Genomic DNA, 13743 nt, shown 5'->3' on the forward strand with positions numbered 1-13743 from the left:
GCCCTAACACACCTTAGTAAAAGGAGCCCTTACTTTTCCAATGTGAACATTTACCTACAGTACTTTTGGAATCAAGTTTGGGAGTCCATTTGTTTGTTAATATTCAAGAACAATTAACCATAAATGTTATTCTGTTGGGCAGAATAGGTTTAAAGGCCCCAATCACAGATGAGCTGGCTAAATTATTGCGAATATTACTAAATTTAGCAATGAAAACAATTCTTAGCCATTGGAAAGATTTTACGAGGATAGAGTATATTACTTGGTGGAATTCTGTATGACTCATAGCTAAATTCGAAAGGGCTTTTGCTGAAAAAAGAGGTAGTTTGCACACATATCATAAGATTTGGAAACCTTTCATAAAATAGAGGGCTCCTTTTACGAAGGTGCGCACCGGATTAGTGTGCGCTAGCCGAAAATCTACCGCCTGCTGAAAAGGAGGTGGTAGCGGCTAGTGTGAGGTGCATTTTAGCGTGCGCTATTCCATACATTAAGGCCCTAAAGGAGCCCATAGTGACGTAGCAGATTTATTTTGTTGAAATTTATTAATGCACATCCATGCTGTTAATTATGCGTTGATTATTGTTATTATCTATTGGTAGTTGCTAGTGAGCTATCTTTATTTGTGCTGTGTTTTAATTGTGCTAATTAATACTTTTTTTCTGATGTATTATATAACTGTTATTGTATAGGACAATTGTTGGTTCCTATGTATAATGTAAATCTGTTATGACTTGGTTGTATCTATAAGTATTATATAATAAAATTTATTGAACTTAAAAAAATAAAACAAGCCTCCATTCTCCCCCTCTGCCCAGATGATGGCAGCTCCGGAGCTTCCAACAGCTGAGATCCAGCAGAGGGGAAAGCGGCGGCTGCCGGCTCAGCTGATTCGCGTCTTCCTTTGCCTCGCTGAGCTGTGATCAGCTGATCTGAACTTCTCCTGCTTGCTCTGGAGCCACGATCATGTGATCAGGGCTTCCCCTGCTGGCTCCTGGATAAATATAACTGTCATGATTATTATTTAAAACATGGTTGTAGGATCAAAATTGTAAAAATTCCTACTTTTAATCACCGTGAAATAAATTAGCCTGTGATAATGAACATTCTCTGATATTATTTGCTCTTGTCAGAGATTGCTATATCTGAGAAAATCTTTGAAATATGCATGTGCAGATGAATTATTAATTTCTGAACTTACTGAAATTAACTTATAAAGGCCAGAGAACATTTAGACATGTTAATTGGGGCTTGTTGATCTCTGTTCAAAAAAACACCTTATTTCTGAATTGGGGCGTGGTGGGGGGGGGGGGCGAGGGAAGAGAAGTTGTTAATGCTTTAACTTAAAATTCCCTCTTTTTCTGTTGACTCTTTTTAAGGATTTAGTGAAAGTGCACAAAAGTCTAATGCAGGAAATTCAGGACTCGATTGCAAACAAAAACGATCGGAATCTCTATCAAGTGTTTATCATCTATAAGGAAAGGTATTTTCATCTGCCATCATTTTATTATGGGGGTCCTTTAACTAATATATAGCCACCAAAAGATATTCATAGAATAGATCCAAATACCAGAGACTATATAATATTTTATGATATTCTGCTTGTATACAGTTATTTTCTGGTCCTTTTACTAAGCCATGGCAAGCTTACCGCAGCATAAATACCTTACTATAGAGCACGCTCAGGCATCCTACAGTAATTTTTGCATATGCGTACCACGCGCTAAAAAATGAAATGTATTTTTTAGCACTGGGGGCGTGTCTAGGAGGGCAGAGAATGGGTGTGTTCTGCACTAATTGGTTAGCGCATCTACATTACCACATGGCAAGCAATTGGCACGTGGTTAGCGTGTGAGCCTACATAATGTGTGGTGAGAATAGCTCGCATGCTAATGGCCACGGGTTAATGGGAAGATTGGCGTGTGGCTGTTAATACGGCAAATTGAAAAAGTGGCCCTTTTATCCCTGCAAGTGGAAATGGCCCTCGCAAGACATTAAGGCCACTTTTTACCGCAATTTAATAAAAGGGACTCTGTGTCTCTGGGTTACATGCTCATATGCTACAGTGTGACTTGACAGTCAGGACGCATCCCCTCTCTTGCTATATGGCAGTCTATATGCTGCCGCATTAGATAAATTCAGAGCGCTCAAGAAATACGCACCACCACTGTGGAGACAGAATAAATGTATATAGCTACCTTTTTAAAAAAAAACATAACTGAAGCTGTTTTCCTTTAAATACCACATTCAGCATTATTTAGCTGGCTGGGAACAGCCCCTTACTGGCTACGTAGCACATAACTGGCTATCCACCGAGAGCCAGCGATCTCCCACTGAATATCCCATTTAGCAGATAGCTCGGTGACTGGCTATGCCGCATGACATAGCCGGTCACTGCCAATAATGAGCAGCATGCTGGCTTTCAGCGGCCAGATAGACCCACCTGAAAAGCAGGTCTATCTTTGGGCCACTAAGAGTCGACCAGCTGATGAATATCAACTTAGCTGGCTATGTCTCAGATGGCCAAACCTAAACCAAAAATTCAATGCAGGTCGCCGGCATTGAATTTCCGATTTCACTGTGGGCTGCGGGAGACAGCCGGCTATCTCCCTCGGTCTGAATATTGGGCAGTTTATGCTCATTGCTATAACTTTATAATTTTATAGCTGGATCATTTGCAATATGGATCTAAAGTTGAGCGGGCAGCAGTTGGCACAGTACATGAAATTGTGGCCATGTCTACAGTGGCATCTACGTCCTTTAGATGCCTAAGTACCAATTATCGCATGTTAAGACCCTTAATTGGCTCATTAACCACTTAGATTAGGCGCCTAAAGCACGCCTAACTTTAGGCATGACTTAGGCGTCCTTTATAAAATCAGGGCCAAAGACTGTCTGAATTCAAGAAAGCATGGAACAGGCATGTTGGGATCTCTTAGGGAGAGGAGGAGATAGTGGATACTGTGAATGGGCAAACTAGAAGGGCCATTTGGCCTTTATCGGCCGTCACATTTCTGTGTTTCTTTTTTGTTTTTGTTTTAATAACTGTTTATTCAAGAGACCAAATACACGCAAGAAGTAGAGATAACATTTTCCAATACATAACAAGTACTAAACAACCAACACAGAGAACCATGAATACATGTAGAGTCCGGGCCTGTGTTCTTATAGCCCGGATTCTGTGTTTCTATTTCTTCACTCTAGGCACAATCATTGGCCGTATTGAAGGCTGGTCTGAATGCTTGTGCCTAAATACTGTCAACTTTGCATGTAACTGACAGTATTCTAAAAAAGTTAGTGGTAAATTCAATAAATGCTGCTGAAATTTAAGACACCGGGATGAAGCGTGCTGACCATGAATTTTATAATAGCTGTTTCGTGTGGAAAATAGGACAAAGCTTTAGAACATTACGAAAAAAGACATCATAGGTTGAGCAGTCTCGTTATTTTTCTGTTCTGAAATTAGAAAAAAAATTAAACTGTGGCTAGATACCAACATGTTGTCACTTAACATCAAAAAGTCCAAGGTTATGATCTTCCCTACCAAAGTAGGAACGCCAGTTCAGACACCTCTCAAATTTGCATCTTCACCCTTTAAAATCGTTACTTCCCTAAAACTACTTGGAGTCACCTTCGATAATAAATTCAATTATCATCTTCAAATGAGTAATGTAGTTCAACGCTGTTTCCACTGACTGAGAATGATCAGATCTCTCGCAAAGTTTCTGGAACCTCTTCTCTAGTAATCTCATGTATAGATTATTGCAACGCCCTTTACAAAGGCATAACAAAAAAAGAAATAAGGCGCCTTCAGATAGTGCAAAATACGGCTGTAAAAATCAGATATAATGCAAAAAAAATAAAATCATGTTTCCCCCCTTTTGAGTAAAGCACACTGGATGCCAGTAGAAAATAGAATTAATTATAAAACCCTTCTACTTGCGTTCAAAACCCGTCTAAATAATCAACCAGAATTCATCAATAGCCTTTTCATTCCCTACTATCCCTCTAAAGTCCTCCATTCAATGACTCAGAATCTCCTCACAATTCCATCCTTAAGGTACATAAATACTATGAGATCAAACAATTTTGCAGTGACATCACCATCTCTCTGGAATTCCAAACCAAATTATCTGCATGAAGAAACATCTTTACCCCATTTTAAGATGAAATTAAAAACAGCTAGCTGCACAGAACAGTTTAAACTCTTTCTCTTTATGGTTGAGCTTGGGACGACTTTTCCAATGGTCTTAGGTCAGTGTGCTAAATGGAGAGATACAAGTTAATGAAAGTCTGCTAAAATAAAAGGGATATTCCATTTCCTTGGTAGATTCTGAACAACATAAGTAACCCAGAACTTCTAAGAAGGAAAAATCCAACATGTTTAATTAATAAACAGATAGAAACACACACTATTTTAGATTGTGTTGCAACAAATAGCCATTCAACCTGATGTTTCCAGAGCATCACCAGATTTTGTGAACTGGGGAAGGGGAGCATCTAGAGAGGTAATATTGAAGGCTGCAGGGGGCAGAAGAAGGTGTGAGCATGACATTGTACTGTTCAGGGCCTAACCTGAAAGTTAGCCTTACTGAAGATTTAGGGCCTACCCAGACAGATAGACAAATGCCTCTGGGAGATATCTAGAAGCATCTGTGACCCCAGGTGATGTCAGCGTAAGTAGACAGGATGTCTTCTGGCCTGATGAGATCCAAAACCAGACAGGCTATCTCTGAGAACTGGGCACTCAAAGAAATTCATATCTCCTTGTCAATCAGGAGACATTAGATCAAAGAAACCAAATTATGACTCGGGAAGATGCTGAAAAATATAAAGAGTAAATAAACACAAAGAAAAACAGACTCTCTATGTGACAGACAGACACACACGCACACCCCTCTACCCATAACAACATTCTTTTCTAAGTAATATACAGTGGTGCCTCGCACAGCGAACGCCTCGCACAGCGAATGCTGCGCACAACGAACTTTATGTCTTGATTCGTACAACGGACTTCGTTTCACACAACGAAGTCCGGGGTTCCTGCGGGGTTGGATCGCAGCGGGGTTGGTCGAGCCGCGAGGGTAGTCTCCTTCTCCTTACCTGCCCTGTCGCAGCACACAGCCGAACGGAAATCTTCCCGATGTCAGCGCTGACGTCGGAGGGAGGGCTTAAGCAAAGCCCTCCCTTCCTCCGACGTCAGCGCTGACATCAGGAAGACTTCCGTTCGGCTGTGTGCGGCTGCGGCAGGGCAGGTAGGAAGAAGGCAATGGCGAACGAAAGAGGGGGGGAGGGGGCGGTCCGCCCCGAAGAATGTGCACAGCTGGTCAGGTCCCCCGATCGACCGACAACAGGCCCGGCCGACAAACCTCCCTGCCCTGTAGCCGCGAATCTAAATTACCTCTTACAGCAGCTTCAATAATCCAGCTGCTGTAAGAAGGTAATTTAGATTCGCGGCTACAGGACAGGGAGATTTGTCCGACCGGGCCTGTTCTGTTGTCGGTCGGGTGCAAAAGCGCCACAAAGGTGGAGGCAGGGAGGGAGGAAAGGTGGAGTGGAGAAGAAAAGACGCTTAAGGGGGGAGAAGGCCGCTGAAAGCACATGTTGGAGCAGGGGATGAGAGGGAGGGAGAGAAGGGGAAATATTGGACAAGGGCAGAAGGGATGCTAAATCATAGGGTGACAGGCAGAGAGAACAACAGGAAAAAGAGTGGAAGCAATCTTGAACCCTGAGGGTGAGGGCAGAGAGAGGTGGTGAGATGATTGATCATGGGGAGAGGGACAAAAGGGAATAGAGATGGGATAGGAAGATAGTGGAAGTAAAAGGACAGGGAGATGTATGTTTTTAGATGTATCTAAATAAAAATAATAACAAAAAATTTATCTTTTTTATGTCATCTTAGCATATTTTATGCTGCAGAACGAATTATTTTTTTTTACATGTATTCCTATGGGAAAACGCGTTTCACATAACGAACGTTTCACATAACAAACTTGCTCCTGGAACCAATTAAGTTCGTTGTGTGAGGCACCACTGTACCTTTGTAATAAGCCAAGTTCTATATAAATGATCATTTTCTGCACCATACCCACCTGTTACTCTTGGGAGTGGCTGGCCAATTGGAGTCTTAAGTCACTCCCAGTGCATGAAGGAGGCCTAAGACTCCGGTTGGCCCAGGTGCTTAAAGCCCCTCCTAAGGGAGGGGCCTTAGGCCCCTTCCCAGTGCATCCCAGGATGCACCATAGTAACATAGTAGATGACGGCAGATAAAGACTCGAATGGTCCATCCAGTCTGCCCAACCTGATTCAATTTAAATTTTTTTTTTTTTTTAATTTTTAAATTAAATTTAAATTTTTTCTTCTTAGCTATTTCTGAGCAAGAATCCAAAGCTTTACCTGGTACTGTGCTTGGGTTCCAACTGCCGAAATCTCTGTTAAGACTTACTCCAGCCCATCTACACCTTCCCAGCCATTGAAGCCCTCCCCTGCCCATCCTCCACCAAACGGCCATACACAGACACAGACCATGCAAGTCTGCCCAGTAACTGGCCTAGTTCAATATTTAATATTATTTTCTGATTCTAAATCTTCTGTGTTCATCCCACGCTTCTTTGAACTCAGTCACAGTTTTACTCTCCACCACCTCTCTCGGGAGCACATTCCAGGCATCCACTACCCTCTCCGTAAAGTAGAATTTCCTAACATTGCCCCTGAATCTACCACCCCTCAACCTCAAATTATGTCCTCTGATTTTACCATTTTCCTTTCTCTGGAAAAGATTTTGTTCTACGTTAATACCCTTCAAGTATTTGAAGGGTTTTAACGTAGGAAGGGGAAGGCCCACCATTCTGAAGAGGTGGGTCTGCCGGCTGGAAGGAGTAGGCATCCTTCTGGCTGGCCTTCCTGTTAAAGTTACAGGGTGGGGGGTTCTAGGTGGGTTTTAGAGGTTGGGGTTCAGGGAGTGCTGGCAGGTGGGAGTGGGCATCCCTCCTGCCGGGGATTGTGTAGGGGTTTGCAGCAGGAGGGATTGGGCAGTGTGTGTGTATATGGGGGGTGGGGGGGGGGGTTGGGGGAGGTAGTGGGATTGAGTGGGCATCTCTCCTGCTGGCCAACTTGCGGTGGGGTTCGGGGGTTCACTGATTGTGGTAGGGAGATTCCCTTGCTGATTGTGGTAGGGAGATTCCCTTGCTGCGATTAGCTCAGCGGCAATGCAATTCTCTAAACGGCATCTGTGACATGGACGCTGGTTAGAGAATTGGGGTGGTTAGGTGGGGTTAGGTGTCTATCCATTAGGACAGACACGACTCTGTATAGGACGCCTGTGTGTGATTCTCAAAAGCCGCTTAGGCGGCTGCTGAGACCAGGTGTCCTATCCTATACAGAATCAGGCCCGTTGTGCTTGCAACCCCTAGGACCAAAAGAAAAAGGAACAAGATGAAATACAGAGATTACACAGATATTCAAAGCAGTCACTCATTTAGGAATTATAAAGCAGTGGTAGGCTTGACATTGGAATAGGAAAGAGGGAAAGAGGCATTTCCTGGAGGCAAATACTTTTGTGGCTTCATCTCCCTTTTAGATCCCTGTTGTAAGTTGCTAATGTGTCATTGCTTGGTAGAGATGGTGGAGGTAAAAATAGTGATGGCGTTCAAAAATACAGTGGATAGACGCAAAGGATCCTGACTGTCTAAATTAGATTGTAAGCTCTTCTGAGCAGGGACCATCTGTTGCATGTTAAATATACAGCAGTGTGTACACTTTTCAGTTCTATAGAAATGATAAATAGTAGTAGTTAAAAGAAAGAGGATAGTATCAACGCAAAACTCAACAGATCAACAGCTATAATTTAATTTTTGATGCACAGAAGTGGTGCTTAAATGTTAGTGAGGAAGTGAAGCCAGGTGGATTTCTATGGTCTGTGTCCCATATATGGCAAGATGGATCAGGATGAGCTGGAGTTAGCTATGATGGCAGCTCCATCAGTGGGCCATTGTAGCCAATGCCAGACATAGACTTCTACAGTCTATGGACTAGATGCAGAAAACACGGTCTTTAAGACCGTGTGGGTTGCTGTTGGCCAATTTTTTGGAACAGCGATTGATGTTCCAAGAAGTTTGCATGCAAATTATTTGCACAGAGGTCCCATCCGATCAGTCGCTCTGAGAGCGACTGACACATGCACAGAGCTAGATTGAAGAAGCCCTAACAACTGAGTGGCAAGGGAAGCCCCAAAGCAGGGCTTTTAACTTTTTTTTTTGCTATGGCACAGTTGCGTCTGCCCCATTAAAAAAGAAAGCTGTGTCGGCTACCCTTCCTGCTGATGATGGCCCTCCCCAACAACCTCCCCCTCCGATGAACTGGAATGGAGGCAGGAGGGATGCCACTGCCTCCTGCCACCGCGAAGCTCCCCCATGCCATTGAAAATCGGCAGAAGGGGTGCCCTGTCCCTCCTGCCACTGGATGCCCCTCCCCCCACACTAGGCCCCCCTCTGAAACGTCTCCTCCCCTTCCTAAAAAATAAATTGGTAGGAGGGATGCCCATTCCCTCCTGCAACGGGATGCCCCCCCACACCCTCCGAACTTCCCCTATACATGTCTCAGAAGTTGACAGCAGGAGAGATGCCCGGTCCCTCCTGCTCCGAGGTCCGCACTCCAAAATGGCAGACCTTCCCCTTCCCAGTGCATCATGTGATGCATGGAGAGGGTCCTAAGGCCCTGACTGGCTCAGATGCCTAAGGCCCCTCCCATTCAGGAGCAAGTAGGCCTTTTTTATACCACATTCATATTGTCTGAGTACAGGTCTTGCCTATCTTGGGGGTTGAGGGGAAGACATCATAGTGGAACTTAGCAAATAAAATGAATAATTACTGGATCATTGGCCTTGATAATGAATGTGAATGTTAGGTAGACTCTTTGGACCATGCAGGTCTTTATCTACTGTTAGTTACTATGTTAACTATGTTATTGCTGCATGTTTTAAATATGTATGTTTTTTTTAGGTTGGTGATTTATCCCAGGACAAGCAGGCATCATATTCTTAACTGATGGGTGACGGCACCGACGGAGCCCGGGTATGGACAATTTTAGAGTGATTGCACTCTAAGAACTTTGAAAGTTCTAGTTAGGGCGCACCGCACATGCGCGAGTGCCTTCCCGCCCGACGGAGGCGCGCGGTCCCCAGTTTCTTAGTTTCCGCGGAGCTAAGAAGACGCGTTTTTTTCAACGGCCATTGAAAACTTTTTCTCTTGCCTTCCTGCTCGCGTGTTTCTTCTTGGAAGCTTATCTTCCCTTTTTTCTTTGTTTCTTTATCAAAAATAAAAAAAAAAAAATTTCTTTTTTTTCTCTTCTTATTTTCGGGTTCACCCCGGCGGGGCCTGTTGCCACCATAGCAGCCTCCACTTTCGATTTAGCGGAGGCCGTATTTACCTTCATGCCCCCTCAGCCAGGATTTAAAAAGTGCCAACGGTGTGCGCGCCCCATCTCCTTGACCGACCCGCACAATTGGTGCCTTCAGTGTTTGGGTCCGGATCATAGGGCTTCCACCTGCACCCGTTGTGCTACTCTTAAGAAGCATACCTTAAAAAAACAGGCAGCTTCAACAAAAACTTATGTTTGGTGCCGCGATGGCTGATCCTTCGGCATCGACACCGACGTCGGCGGCTTCTCAACCGGCACCACTTCATCGACGCTGCGTGACATCGCTCTTGGGCACTGTTCTCATGAGGGCGTTTCTTTCATCCAACCACCTTCAGACTCTTCTTCATCTCTGTCAGCAGGTGCTCCCACAGCTTTCCATCTCTGCAAAACAAATGATGATACTCTTGGGTCACATGGCCTTCATGTCACCCCCTTCGCACGTCTTCACCTGCGCACTCCTCAATGGACCCTAGCTACCCAGTGGTCCCAGGCAACGGATCCTTGTTCGTGACACATATCTGTGACATCGTCTCTTCGACAGTCTCTGCAATGGTGGTTGAAATCTTACAATCTCTCCAGAGGCCTTCTGTTCCATCTGCCTCCTCATCATCTAATCATCACCACAGACGCATCCCCATATGCCTGGGGAGCTCACTTGAACGATTTCCAAACTCAAGGTCTTTGGACTGCCCAGGAACAGAAACATCACATCAATTTCCTGGAACTCAGAGCGATGTTTTATGCCCTCAAGGCTTTTCAGCATCTCCTCTTTCCTCAAGTTCTGCTACTTTGCACAGACAATCAAGTAGCAATGTACTACATCAACAAACAAGGTGGGACGGGCTCTCGCCTGTTGTGTCAGGAGGCCCAAAAGATTTGGTCTTGGGCGACAGCTCGCCATTTATTCCTGAAAGCTGTCTATATTCAGGGAGAGCAGAATTCCTTAGCAGCCAATCTCAGCAGAATTCTCCAACCCCACAAATGGACTCTCGATCCCATAACTCTCCAGTCCATTTTTGCTCAATGGGGCACTCCTCAGGTGGACCTTTTTGCAGCTCCTCACAATCATCAACTGCCCCAGTTTTGCTCCAGACTCTACTCCCCTCACTGTCTGGCAGCAGATGTGTTTCTCCTGGATTGGACCAATCTATTTCTTTATGCATTTCCTCCTCTGCCTCTCATGTTGCGGACCTTGTTCAAGCTCAAGAGGGAACAAGCCACCATGATTCTCATCGCTCCACGGTGGCCCAGGCAACATTGGTTCTCCCTTCTGCTTCAACTCAGTTCCAGGGAGCCCATAATTCTTCCACTGTTTCCTTCTCTGCTTACTCAGCATCCCTCCTACATCCCAACCTACAGTCTCTGCACCTGACAGCTTAGTATCTCTCGGGCTGACCTCGGCTCATCCTCTTCTCTCTCAGCCTGTCCGTTCTGTTCTTGATGCCTCCAGGAAGCAGGCCACTCTTCAATGCTATCAACAGAAGTGGACCCGGTTTTCTTCCTGGTGCCTTCTGCATCATCATGATCCAACTTCGCTAGCAGTAGAACTAGTGTTGGATTATCTCCTTTCTTTGATAGAAGTAGATTTGAGATCAGAGTTAGACAGAGTCCACCTCAGTGCCATTACTGCTTTTCATGAGCCAGTTCACGGAAAACCTCTTACTGCTCATCCTTTGGTTTCCAGATTCATGCGGGGACTTTTCAATGTGAAACCACCTCTCAAGCCCCCTCCTGTGGTCTGGGATCTTAATGTGGTTCTTTCCGCCTTAATGAAGCCTCCTTTTGAACCATTGGCCACAGCTCATTTCAGATTTCTCACTTGGAAAATGGTCTTCCTTATTGCTCTCACCTCTGCCAGGAGGGTCAGTGAATTGCATGCACTAGTTGCAGATCCGCCTTTCACAGTCTTTCACCATGACAAGGTGGTTCTGTGTACACATCCAAAGTTCCTCCCTAAGGTTGTATCTGACTTTCATCTTAACCAGTCCATTGTCCTGCCTGTATTCTTCCCGAAACTTCATTCTCATCCTGGAGAACAGGCTTTGCATACTTTGGACTGTAAGCGTGCTTTGGCTTACTATCTAGAGCACACTAAGCCTCACAGATCGTCTCCCCAACTTTTTCTATCCTTTGATCCAAATAAGTTGGGACATCCTGTTTCTAAATGTACGTTATCCAATTGGCTTGCTGCTTGCATCTCGTTCTGTTATGCTCAGACCGGACTGCCACTGGAAGGTTCTGTCATGGCCCATAAGGTTAGAGCTATGGCAGCGTCTGTAGCTTTCCTCAGATCAACTCCTATTGAGGAAATATGCAAGGCTGCTACTTGATCCTCAGTTCATACTTTCACATCTCATTATTGTCTGGATGCATTCTCCAGACGGGATGGACACTTCGGCCAATCTGTTTTACAAAATTTATTTTCCTAATGGCCAACCTTCCCTCCATCCCTCTTTTTGTTAGCTTGGAGGTCACCCATCAGTTAAGAATATGCTGCCTGATTGTCCTGGGATAAAGCACAGTTACTTACCGTAACAGGTGTTATCCAGGGACAGCAGGCAGATATTCTTACGTCCCACCCACCTCCCCGGTTGGCTTCTTAGCTGGCTTATCCTAACTGGGGACCGCGCGCCTCCGTCGGGTGGGAAGGCACTTGCGCATGCACGGTGCGGCCTAACTAGAACTTTCTGTTCTTAGAGTGCAATCACTCTAAAATTGTCCATACCGGGGCTCCGTCGGTGCCGTCACCCATCAGTTAAGAATATCTGCCTGCTGTCCCTGGATAACACCTGTTACGGTAAGTAACTGTGCTTTATGGGCAGTACTGCAGTCAAGTGGAGACAGCAATCTCATGTTTAGACATAACCTCAAAGACAAAAGAAGATGTTAAATTGCGATTGGAGCATCATAGTGGAACTTAGCAAATAAAATGAATAATTACTGGATCATTGGCCTTGATAATGAATGTGAATATTAGGTAGACTGTTTGGACCATGCAGATCTTTATCTGCTGTTATTTACTATGTTAACTATGTTATTGCTGCACGTTTTAAATATGTATGTTTTTTTTAGGTTGGTGATTTATGGGCAGTACTGCAGTCAAGTGGAGACAGCAATCTCGTGTTTAGACATAATCTCAAAGACAAAAGAAGATGTTAAATTGCGATTGGAGGTAAACTTGAAATATTAATCAGTGTACTTTTCTCCTCCGGTAATGCTTACATTTAAATTGCAAGTTAAAGATTTGATCAAATTGTCTCTCAGCATTCCTCTGAGATACAATCATTTGGCATTCTCATTTGCATCCTCTGTTGGTCAATAGCAGACTTTTTAGGGGTGCAGTGCCCTTCAGACCTCTTTTTAACATTGCAAATAACTCGATGGTTAAAACAGCAAGCTAAGGACCAGAGAAGCCAGGGGCATTTATATAAATTAACACTTCAGGCACCCCAATGCCTTGCGCTTAATGTTAGTTCTATACACTTCTCCCTCGGTATTCGCGGGGGATAGGGGCAGAGCCGGACCGCGAATTGAGAAAAACTGTGACTATCTTCTTGTCCGGCTCTGACCCACCCCTGACTCCCTCCCGCCTTCCCCTCGGCATCCTGGCGGTCTAGCAGGCTTTCGGGGCAGGAGCAATCTTCCTACGCTCCTGCCCCGTGCAGATCGCCAATAGGAAATGACTGCTGTGAGTTCCCGTAGTCTCTCGAGACTACGACGGGAGCTCACGGCAGCCATTTTCTATTGGTGATCTACACGGGCCAGGAGAGTAGGAAGATCGTTCCTGCCCCGAAATCCCGCTAGACCACCAGGTAAGGCCGGGATGCTGGGAGGAAAGCTGGAGAGAGGCGGGAACGTGCTAAACTATGGGGGGGGGGTTCCTCCTTCCCACCCAAAAATCAACCAAAAATTGCGAATATGTGAAATCGCGAGTGTCGAAACCGCGAATGGGGAGGGGGAAGTGTAATGGTATCTTAGTACCAAGATTCCATAATAGAATACTAGTGTAATGTTGACATTGCTGAACCCATACTGAGGCACACCCTTTTACACAATGTCAATGGAACAGAATGAGATGATTCATTGTGCAACGTTTCAGTGGGGCTGCGATGAAACTGCCGCAAAGAATCTTCCCTTTCCGACTCCAGACTGGGGCTTAACGCACTCCTTCTGATCATGGTAGGGGTCTTAACGCACTCCTTCTGATCATGGTAGGGGTCAGGGGATGAGGCTCTGCATCCTTCCTCCCCATTGGATAGGTCTCTAATTCTGTCTGTGAAGATGGATTACATGGAGGGCTGTGTACCCTAGCACTGGAGGCAGTTT

At 45.0% G+C, this 13743-nt stretch overlaps 1 protein-coding gene across 2 annotated transcripts in view; it reads left to right on the plus strand.

The window, feature by feature from the left end:
- VAV3 (vav guanine nucleotide exchange factor 3) overlaps positions 1-13743 on the plus strand; it is a 571528-nt gene that overhangs the window by 189500 nt on the left and 368285 nt on the right. For both annotated transcript variants that reach the window (XM_033916404.1, XM_033916405.1), the window contains exons 8-9: positions 1380-1483; positions 12490-12589. In XM_033916404.1, coding sequence (XP_033772295.1) covers positions 1380-1483; positions 12490-12589 — 204 coding nt within the window. The remainder of the gene's footprint in view (positions 1-1379; positions 1484-12489; positions 12590-13743) is intronic.

Source organism: Geotrypetes seraphini, chromosome 12 (assembly GCF_902459505.1).
Source record: "Geotrypetes seraphini chromosome 12, aGeoSer1.1, whole genome shotgun sequence".
Taxonomy (NCBI): Eukaryota; Metazoa; Chordata; class Amphibia; order Gymnophiona; family Dermophiidae; genus Geotrypetes; species Geotrypetes seraphini.